The following is a 10,674-nucleotide window of genomic DNA, read 5'->3' as shown; positions in this document are numbered from 1 at the left end:
TGACTTGCTCCGCGCATGCTTTGTGATGATTAGTTGTGCTTATATGTTTAGTCCCCTTCAAAAAATAAATCAGTTGTGAGTAAGCGCTCGTTTTGTACCTTCTTTCTGTGTCCTCCGTCTTTTGTGCGCGCTAAAAAAGTTTCAACATGAATAGGTTAATCTAGTAACGTTGGTCCAGCCGAGATCGGGGACGCCATGTTTACTGCGAGAACAGGCGTGCGGAAAACGTGGTGATGTCCAAGAGATGAAAGAAAAGAAAAAATTTTAATGCGTAAGGTGGTGGTACCAACTTTTATTTGACTAAAAGTCACCTGTCTGGCGCCTCAGGGTGGCTCCACGCGGGAAGCGACTCTTTCGGCCCAGGAAACAATGGCCAACTGATTCTCCCGGTCGGATCGAGTTCCGATGAGTTCATCCCATGTTAATTTTGAGGGAGCTGGTAGGAGACATTTTGGAGGAAGAAAAGCCCTCACATCCCCACAAGTTGTGATCTTGGGCAGCTAGTGCATATTGACACCAATTTGGACAGTTTGGTTCGAATTCTCCGTTCGTGATAATTGCCAGGTGAAAGAGTGCGTTTGTATGCGGCGTACGATTGGGGCCTGCGCTCCCGTGAGGTCGTCATCCGTCGGAGGGTAAAGCCTCCGTTCGTTCTTGTAGTAATTTGTGACGTCGTTATAAGAAATCGGTGCCTCACCAGCCACGTTCCCTTTAATGTGTACAATTAACTTCTTCCCACCAACAGCTTCCCATACTCGTTTTATTTTTACAATGAAGAAAGCTTCATTTATTCGAGCTAGGTAACTCTGAAAATTGGAAAATAAAAATCGGCACTCTTTCTAGGCGCGCACTCAAGCAAGCGTTTCGGTTCTGTGGCTTCTACAGAAGCGCCATAAACGGAAGTGCCAGAGGTGCCAGTGTTATAGCTGAGGTGAGTTTGAGACCCCTGATCTACACAATTCCCCGTATGTTCTTGAAGAGCACACCAAGGTGGCTGCTGGGACCGGTTGGTAATACAACCTTGGCAAGGGAAAACGTTTCCAGTGCGCAGGACAGTTTGAAGAAAATAATAAGATATGACAAAGCGCACATCTACAGGTGTGAGTACATTTATACACTATCGGATGGGTAGGCGCGTGAGGCGGGGGAGAGAGAAAAGAAGTATCGTTCTTTTTTCCAGACGTTATACGCACTCATCCAACCATACTCACCAGTGGAAAAACTAAAAGTTATGAAGCGAACACACGGCCGGCAAACACCATTTAAGATATCTGAACAGGCAGAACCAATAACTGCGAAAGGCTTTAATGAATCGTTGGTATTAGGCCAGTGATAAACAACTGGGTCGCGTGTTTCATTTTTGCTGGTTGACCGTCTGTACGGAGTGCTTGGTCAGGGTGATTTAGTGCGTGTCTTTCACACTGCGGTTCGGTAAGTCTTGTACCCGATTGTATAACGTAAAGGGACACTGAAGTGAACCAATGAATCAGTTTAGGCTCATAAATTGTACTCTGATAACTCTATGGTCGTTAATTTTACCATCATAAGCTCCTTCACAGAAGAGAAAATCAAGGTAAAAGTTTCACTTTTGAATTTCACGCTGAAATCTCCGCACGCGACGTCACGCATTTCAGAATGCCTTATTCCTATTTCGGCCACGCTGGCTCAACGAAATTTCTAGAAAACTTGGTATGTTACGTCTATGCCCCTCCCCCCCCTCCCCCCTCAGTGGACAATGTACTTCATTTTTACCGATTAGGAACTACGTAGGCTCTAGTAGGCGCCGTCAAATTGTATGACGTCACGCCGATTGGTGCGGGACCTACAAGATGGCGTCGCCAACCGCATTTTCTTTTTGCGCGTTTTCTCGCTTACGGGAGGTGATAAAAACATTTACTGGGGAAGCAAGGGAAGTATGCATGCAGGGACCGACTCTTAAGGGGCCCTGCAACATCTTGGTAGGAAGCGCGCAACGTTTACAAGAGGACACGAAAGAAGAGACACAAGCGCTTGTGTCTCTTCTTTCGTGTCCTCCTGTAAAGGTTGTGCTCTTCCTACCAAGATGGATCCATACCAACTTTCCCGATGTAATTGTTTTTTATTAAGCCTTGAAACACTTTTCCAAGCAGCCATGGAATGGCTTCACTGAAGAATCTTATTGCCTCACGAATCGAAGCGAGCTAATAGGCGGATTGAGTGTATTGATTGAAGAGTCGAGTGTATCGATTTGTGAGGTGGGCCTCTCGAAGCTCCCGAAACGTGTTCACCATGCCCAGGTCTAGAAGGCGCTGGTTCGAGGCGTTCACGGGGAGGTCTAGGGCCCACTTTACAATTTTGCGAAGCGTCTTCTCGCGTCAAGAGTGGTGATTTCAGTATTGTAAAAGAGTAATTTACTCTGACACGAGAAAAATCGTTTTTCTCTTTAGTGTTCCTTTAATGCATGGCCAAGTGGGCAGCAGGCTATTCGCCTTCAAATGTAGCAAAGAGTGTATAGTATGTTGCCAATATTTTTACGGCCCTAATCATCAACCTTCCCCGACAGCGAACGTCGCTGCGCGACTTGCTAATCCACGAAAGATAAGATGTGATAGGCAAGGAGTTTAGCAGGAAGATAAAGATACCCCACTTGCTAATCTACGCTGAGGAAGAGGACACAAGATGAAGTAAATAAATAAAGCGGAGCCGTGTGATCAGCGGGCGATATCTGCACCTTCATTCACTGAAAGGCATGCCAGCAAATTGACATTTCCTATCGTATCACAAGTAATGCAATGCGACGCCGTTTACTGTACCGCATTGCATTACCTCTATCGAGAAGCCAACGATTTCTCCCTCCGCAGCTGCCATGGGGTGTCAAAGGGGTGCTCTCCAAACTTGCGCAAGATAGAGACCCTACATACTGTGTGTGTATGCAGGCTCCCTAGCGCACGGTAAGGTCACTGGAAAGGGTGAATTTAGCGTTCCAGTGACTTTCAGCGCAAGCGAGGGGGTAGGGGCGCCGTTTCCCTCCTCGTGATTGATGGTCCGGGAGTCGACTTCCCACTCGAAGTACACCCCTGCGTGGCGCATTAGAGTGATGCGCCTTCCTAGCGCATTACACCCGTTTACACGGGTGTAATGCGTCAGAAAGTCGATGCGATGCGCCAGTTGTCACATTCATGTAAACGCGGTTTATGAAGAATATGGCTTTGGCCGGGCACGCGAATAGACTCCTACGAAAACACGCCCGTGCTAAAGCTTAGGTGGCAATTCCTCTATGTGAGCCAGATATCTGTTGATGACAATGAATTGCCACCTCAGCTTCACGCATGCGCTAAGTCTTCGTGCATTTTCCTAACGATATGAATTTTTTGAAGAATATAAGATGGCCTCGAGGCTGGAAAATTTGCACGTGTAGGAATAGAGGAAAAGAAGGCGAGGAGGGAGAGGTTAGACATTTATAATCTGACAAAAAGAAGTTAAAGATAGAAAGTTGGATTGCCAACACCGAACCAAGGGGCTGAGGGCAAAGAAACAGATCTTTGTTAAAATTGACAGCGCTCAAACGGAGGGGACGTGGCAGCATAAACCCAATGATGAATTGCAACTATCAGTATTGCTTAAGAGATTAGCAGAGAGCAATAAGTCACACACCCAGACTTGATACGTCAAACATTCCGCGAAGTCATCCCTTCGACCTTTCCCACGCGGTATATCGGCTACACATGTGACCTCTGATGGACAGCTCATTGGTCGATAATGTTTGTGCGGCTGCGCTGACGTCATGGTCACGTGTCCGGAGCTGATAATGTTTTTCTTTTTTGGCTGCAATGGTGCTGCGGATGTGCTCACTTCTGGCCCTCACACTATGGGGCCTCTCGCCTCGGGAACGTTTCCTGATTTGACGTGATCGGCCTGACGTCATAACCACGGAGAGAAAAAGTCTTTCTAAGCGCTGCACTCACAACTCGCCCGCCCGCCCGCGCGCCCGAAAGGCTCGCTCGAAAGGGCAGCCATGAATGCGAAAATATGCTTCGTCATGCTTCTGTTCCACTGTTGCAGCGCCCACGAGCAGTTCCCGGGCAACTCTCCGCTCTCGTGGCTTCGGAAACGCATCTTCGGCACGACCAACAACGAGGAACGATTCGTCAACCGTTTGGCCACCGCCACCCAGAGCCTGGTCACCCTCATGAACGACCCAGTCGTACTGGCGGAACTTAACAGGTTTTTTTTATTTGCTTTACATACTGTGCTTCTCAAACAATCGCTAACTCTTTTATCGTGTCCACTTCTGAGCATTGCCGTAATGAAATTCCGCGATGCTGGATGTAACTTACCGCCTATAAGCGAACAATGTTTCAACAGGCCATTTCGCTGCAACCAACGTTTCGACAAGTCGATTTCTCATCTTCAAGGCAGCAACTTCAAGACAGTTCCTGCATTAGAGAGCTTTAGTTTATCCGCAAACTTTGCGTCAGCGTTATGCCGGATACCGTAAACGTAAAAGGCCGGATAGGTGGATTCTACTTTTCTGCTGGTGTAAACTCTCGGCAGCGGCCTACAACCGAGTGAATAGCCTTTTTAAACTTCCTTTCCTCAAGGGCACTAGGCGAAAACAAACAAACGTGAAGCGTCACAAGATGTCTGTGCCGTCGTCCGGTAACCCGGTATTCCGTAAATTCCTTTGCGTATACCGGAATACCGGACAAGCTGAAAACCTATATTGATGAAGACTAGGCCACTTGTCGGAACGTTGCCTCCAGCGACGCCCCGTGTTCAAGGACTGTTCTTCGTTTGGATTTCTATATACAGCATATTGCAGTACTGTGCCGATCTGGCCTGCTTGGCACATACATTATTGGAATGGAATCGGGCAGCTCGTCATACATAACGAAGTGACTACCACTGTAACCCCAACGCCTTGTCTTTCACTGTGACTTCGTCCTGTCCGAAACACTATCTGATTCGGTTCCCCTTACTTATTAGCAGCGATAAATATGGACAAACCACACAAAGAAGACAGCACTGGTCATGTCTTCTCTGTGTGATCTGTCCGCTTCTTAGCGAGCCTAATATGTCGAAGTTATACTCGAACCAACTATAGTCCAGACTTCTGGCTCGAACGAGTGATGAGCGTATTACTAATAGTGGTGTTAATATTGCGCGCTGAGAACATAATGCTCGCGTGAGTACGCCTACGGTATGTTATATGCATTTTGGAATCACTTTTGCGTCATTTTGTTTTACTTGTAAGGACGTATATTTGATAAAGGTAGGCAGGTGGTGGTCACGGGAGCATATATTTACCGAACACGAATTTGAACCGACTATATCCGGAGGAAATTGCTTGTTACATTACTTCTGAACTCTAGTTATTTTGAAATTTAATGAATGAATGAACTTTATTAAAGGTTAGTCAGACAGTTTCCTTCGGGCGAGGCGGGGGGAAGAGGGGATTACCCCTGTCCCGTCCCACAACTGCACTTCTTTTTTCAGCGAGAAGACGATACAACGAAAGAGACGAAACAAACTAATTTTGTTATCTCGCCATCTGCTGACAAAATAGCACTATTTCGTTTAGTTTAAAATGAAAACTCCTAGCTATACCTTAAGTCAACGCGTCAAATTGCATGTACTAATTTTCGTTTTACAGGTACTACGGCATGCTGCTTCGGAACCCCGACGTCTCCAAAATCGTGGACTCGGTACGGCCTCCGAGCAAGCGACCTTCATCAACTCGACTCACCTCTGTCGCACCCACGGCCATGCCCCCGACGACGACGTCAATGTCGACTCCGTCGGCAACGGGAGATCCGGAACTGTCGACGACTCTGACAACAACGACCGCGGGCAACACAACTGTGACCACAACCACCGCTGGTCCCGTCACTAGTACCACCGCAGGAAGCGAGGACGCCTCTCCGTGGAAACACGACGGCACCAGTTACGTGAACACCGTGAACGGTATCAAGTACCGCTTCTACTTCGACCCCAAGCAGGTGTCTCGTCCCATCGACGACGAGGCCCGGGCCCGAGTCCGCCGCCACTTGAACATCGTGCGGTTCAATGACGTGGACAACTGCGTCTCGTACCTCATCTGCGAGATGTCCAGGTACCCGCTGCGCTACGGTTCGCTGGGCGTCAAGGTGGACCGGTTCTTCAGGTACGTTTCTTTTTGTCTTTGAATTGGGTGACCGTCTTGTTGAGCTTTCAAAGCGGTGAAACTTAGCTGCGCTTCGTATCGGTTCGTCTACCTCCGAAAGCATGCAGCTGAAGCTGCAAAACTTACGTACGACAAAATAGCGTACACGCTAGCATCACATGAGTACTCCGGGCAAGTTCGTTGGCACGCGTGCCGTATGAGTCCCAGGCTAAAAGCTGCGCAACGACTTACGACAAATGACGTGACGCAACAAGCCAAGCGGACGTTTAATGTAGAAAGAAAGAAAGATATTGTGCACACACTTTCCGTTGCGCATGCGCGCGCGTGAGGGGCCACGCGAGAACACTGAAAAGAAAAGGCGTATTTTAGGGCGCCTTACTGATGCACAACGATAATCGTCATCTATCTATCGTGTCTTGCGTAATCGCCGAGTGCCCGGTGTTTCAGGTCACGAACGGCACGCGCTCTATCATAGTGACGCAGCACTCTTGATAGGATAGCATTATGAAGTGCCCTTTCTTCCAATTCAGAACGCCACCAAGTTTCGATGACAGACTTTCTCTGCGTGTTCAAAAGTGTAGCGCAGATGATTTTTAGTGTGTATCCACACGACGGACGGCTCGGCGGAAATCGCTTCCACGGACTATGGTTCCGCCGCCCGTTTCCGAGTGCCGTACACGTATTCACGGAGCTACAGGCTTAGCGAGTGCCTCTATTGGCAGAACATGACCTCGGAGATTTGCGGTAGTTCGAGTGCTGTCAAATCTGAGGCCTTAGTGTACGAATGTTTGTTTCTTCTCTCTCTGGATGGCGCGAAGGTCTTTACGTTTTTGTCTTTGTACGCGGTACTCTGACGAATAGTGCCATGAATGTCCTCACTTTCGCCGCAAGATTGCGCATCACAAGCGAAGTTTGGCGGATACGTGGGCATTCACAGTGACTCTGACCTGTGCGGCGACTCCTTGATCAAAATAAGCATGTTTGGAAGTAGGCTGACCGATGCCGTCGTTCGTTGGCTACGGCGTGCCTCACGCCATGCACAGCAGATGCATTGCCGAAGGTTACTGTCGCGAAACCTACCCACGTGGTAATGCAGAATATAAATAGTAGATATAAATAGTACTTACTGGCATCGTAGCGCACGTATGCAGGCCACTACGCGTTCATTTCGCTTACAATGCACTCCCACATAATTTCCTTCACTCTTTCGTCAGCGTACTCGGCGAGTGTCATACCCCACAATACGGGGAACTGCTCAACAAGATGCAGAAGAAAAAAAAGTTGCGTCGTCGCACGAGTTCATATATAGTTGCAGTTGGTTGCAGTAGCGTAGGTCGAGCGAACTGCCCTCGCAAAAGCCCGAACAAAACGAGAGAAAAACGAAGAAAGGTCGCGCCCGTTGACTCGACTTCGTCGGATAAATCTACGAAACAAGACGAGAGAAAAAAAAACTGCGCATGTTGCCAGACTTATAATGGCACCCTCGACTAGCTCTACTCTGTTAGACCGCCAAAATCCGGATGCGAAACATATCTTGGCATTTTCCGTCCACGAGGTCCGCGGACACCGGACGGATGGCACAAATCTGTGACGGGGGGTTATGTATACGCCGTCCGCCGCGGAAAAGACGGATTTAGTCCGTCGTGTGCAAACACATGGACGAAGGAATTAGACAAACTGGGCGGGCTCTGCCCACTATGTGCTCGTCTCCTGGCCCGAAAGTAGCGGTTTCGATGCCGGCCACGGCGGTCGCATTTTCGATGGAGGCGAACTGCTAGTGGCCCGTGTACTGTGCTAACCAGAGAAGTCTCTGGTTGGCTAGCCTACACGGGGGACTAAGGAAGGGGAATAGAAGGATTATAGAGGGAAGGGGAAGAAGTGAACAGTGAATTGACGTATACGTGCGGGGACTGCATCTAACCAGTCTAATAAGTAAGGCCTTATCAGTCTCGTGGAAGGGTGAAGCACGCCCGTGTAAAGCGTGTCTGTAAATCTGGTGTGTGTTAGTTTTGCCTGATAGTAGGCAGGGCTAGCAGAGCTATATTTTGCGCGCTGTAAAATGTGTAAAAGTTCCGGAGAATGTCGAGTTGAGTAAAAACGTGAATAGTTAAAGAAAACGACGTGTATAGTGAACGAAAGCTTGCCTTGACTACAGCAAATAGAAAAAAAAAGATAAACACAAAAGTTTATTCTTATGGACGTACGAATGATAAGTTAGCGAATATATAACTATACTGAACAACAAACATGACTCATAAAAAAAGATATTGTTAGCCTTGTTTTGAATAGATAACGGTTGTTTGTTGTTAGTCGATATTGTTGTCACTATAACTTGACGTGCAGATGCATGAGAATGCCCACGGCATTTCGTGCGATGAAAAAAAGAAAAATGTTCACGGAACCGGAAAGATTGCTTGTAATTGCTTGGTTTCACGTGCCAAAACCACGATGTGATCATGAAGTGTGGGGCTCCGAATTAATTTCGAGTGGTGCTTATTAACGTGCATATAAATCGAAGTACATGAGTGAACTTGCATTTCGTCCCCATCTAAGAGCAACTGGCGTGGCGGGGAATCGAACCCGCATGCTAGAGCTTAGCAGCGCGACACCTATACCTACTAAGCTACCACGACGGCTTATTAGCCCATGTACGAAAGAAGTGAAATCTTGTTTAGGGTCTCGTTTCTTTGGTGTCCTTTAAGCATAGGTCGGCAAACTCGCTCACGAGTCGACTCACTCAGACTCAGATCGAGCCGTGAGTCCGAGCCTGAGTGAGTCAGGCTGAGCAATATTTTGGTGAGTCTGAGTCCGAGTGAGTCCGGCTGAGAAAAATTTTGGTGAGTCTGAGTCCGAGTGAGCCGTAAGGGCAAAATATATTTCATGAGTTACTCTGAGTGACCTTCAAATTTTTTTGCCGACCTATAGTCCTATCAACTCAACTTCGCCATTACTATCAGCCTTATGATTACCCACGTTTATACTCACGTCTACTCACACATACTTCAAAGCACTGGCGTCCATACGCCATCTGAATATTTATCGATCAGAGGTGGGAGTTGCGGAGAGGGGCGAGGGGAGGGGGATTGATTCCCCTCTGGCAAGATCTTTCACGGGAAGCTCTTGATAAAAATATCTTGTGTGAGTCATTACTTTCGATAAAAATATCCTTACTGGATTGTAAGCATTGATAACTCGTATTTACCCGCCACTGTGGTCTAGTGGTAATGGTGCTCAATTGCTGACCCGCAGGTCGCGGGATCGAATCCCGGCCGCGGTGGCTGCATTTTCGATGGAGGTGAAAGTGCTTGATGCCCGTGTGCTTAGGTTTACGTGCGCGTTAAAGAACCCCAGGTGGTCGAAATTTCCGGAGCCCTCCATTACGGCGTCCCTCATAATCATATCGTGGTTTAAGAACGTTAAACCTCAACAATTATTAACTCGTATTTGAAAGTATGAGATCAAAACGCGCCAAGTAGAACACCAATGATATGGGATATTGATGTTAAAGAGCGTTGACACTATGGTCGAACAAGTTAATTATACGCTACTGGACTCATGAGTCGACTCACTAAAACTCACTCAGATCGAGCCGTGAGCCTCACAAAAATTTTCCATGAGGAAAATTTTGGTGAGTCTGAGTCCGAGTGAGCCCTAAACGCAAAATATATTTCATGAATGAGTCTGAGTGAGCTCCAATTTTTTTGCCGACCTATGCCTTTAAGTGTCCATAATTGTTGTCCCTTAACTGCAGTGTGGCAATCTGGACTGCGTCATAAGTACTAAGTCATAATTACTACAGCGCAGTTAAAAGACAACAATGTCCTCTATGCTTTCCTTGGCCTAATTGTCGGTTGTAATCATTTGGTTGTAATAGCCCATGTGTTACATTGAAATGGCGCTATGATAATTCGCCATTCACTTCTCTGTAGTCGTGTTTGTTTTATATTGAGGATCGGCTGTGATAAGTCCTCGAGCTTAGCAGCGTGACACCGTTACCCGATAACCTATCACGGTGGATCGAAAAACTTTCCATTTGTTCATGTCGCAGATACCCCATGTGGGACACGGACTCTTCGGCTGCGCACTACGCTGCCGTAGCTCGACATGGCCGTCGCTACGGAGGCTGCCGCGGTCGCATCTCGTCCTGCCGTCATCCGATTGGGCCGCTCTTCCAACGCCACTACAGCTTCCGTTACGGACAATAGTGAGCTAGCTGCTGGCCGGAACGCCAAAGGAGCACGTCAGATGTGCTTCGTTGCGTTCGAATAAGAATGGCAGGCCTACGCATCCACATACGGCCTTCACTGTCATCCCCTCACCGGACCACATGTAAGGAGGGAAGACCACGACTGGTTCCTTCGCTTGCTTGCAATAAATGCCAGGAGCTCTCTTTTCCCCGAGGTTATTTTCGCTTTGAATGTATCTCGTCATAACAAGCTATTACACAGGTAATCAGACTCGAGGCCTACCAGAACGAAAGGGGAATGCGCTAACGGCTCACAAAATGGCAAGGTGGACAAGCGGTCAACTTC

At 47.8% G+C, this 10,674-nt stretch overlaps 1 protein-coding gene across 1 annotated transcript; it reads left to right on the top strand.

Moving 5' to 3' along the window:
* The first annotated feature begins 3,810 nt into the window (after positions 1 to 3,810).
* On the top strand, positions 3,811 to 10,353 carry LOC119373744 (uncharacterized). Its single transcript, XM_037643810.2, has 3 exons — positions 3,811 to 4,203; positions 5,633 to 6,142; positions 10,191 to 10,353. Exons 1-3 carry the CDS (start codon positions 3,995 to 3,997, stop codon positions 10,345 to 10,347), a joined length of 876 nt encoding a protein of 291 aa, XP_037499738.1. The 5' UTR covers positions 3,811 to 3,994; the 3' UTR covers positions 10,348 to 10,353.
* The last annotated feature ends 321 nt before the right edge of the window (positions 10,354 to 10,674 follow it).

This window comes from Rhipicephalus sanguineus, chromosome 11 (assembly GCF_013339695.2).
Source record: "Rhipicephalus sanguineus isolate Rsan-2018 chromosome 11, BIME_Rsan_1.4, whole genome shotgun sequence".
NCBI classification, from domain to species: Eukaryota; Metazoa; Arthropoda; class Arachnida; order Ixodida; family Ixodidae; genus Rhipicephalus; species Rhipicephalus sanguineus.
This window is presented reverse-complemented; position numbering and strand designations above follow the sequence as displayed.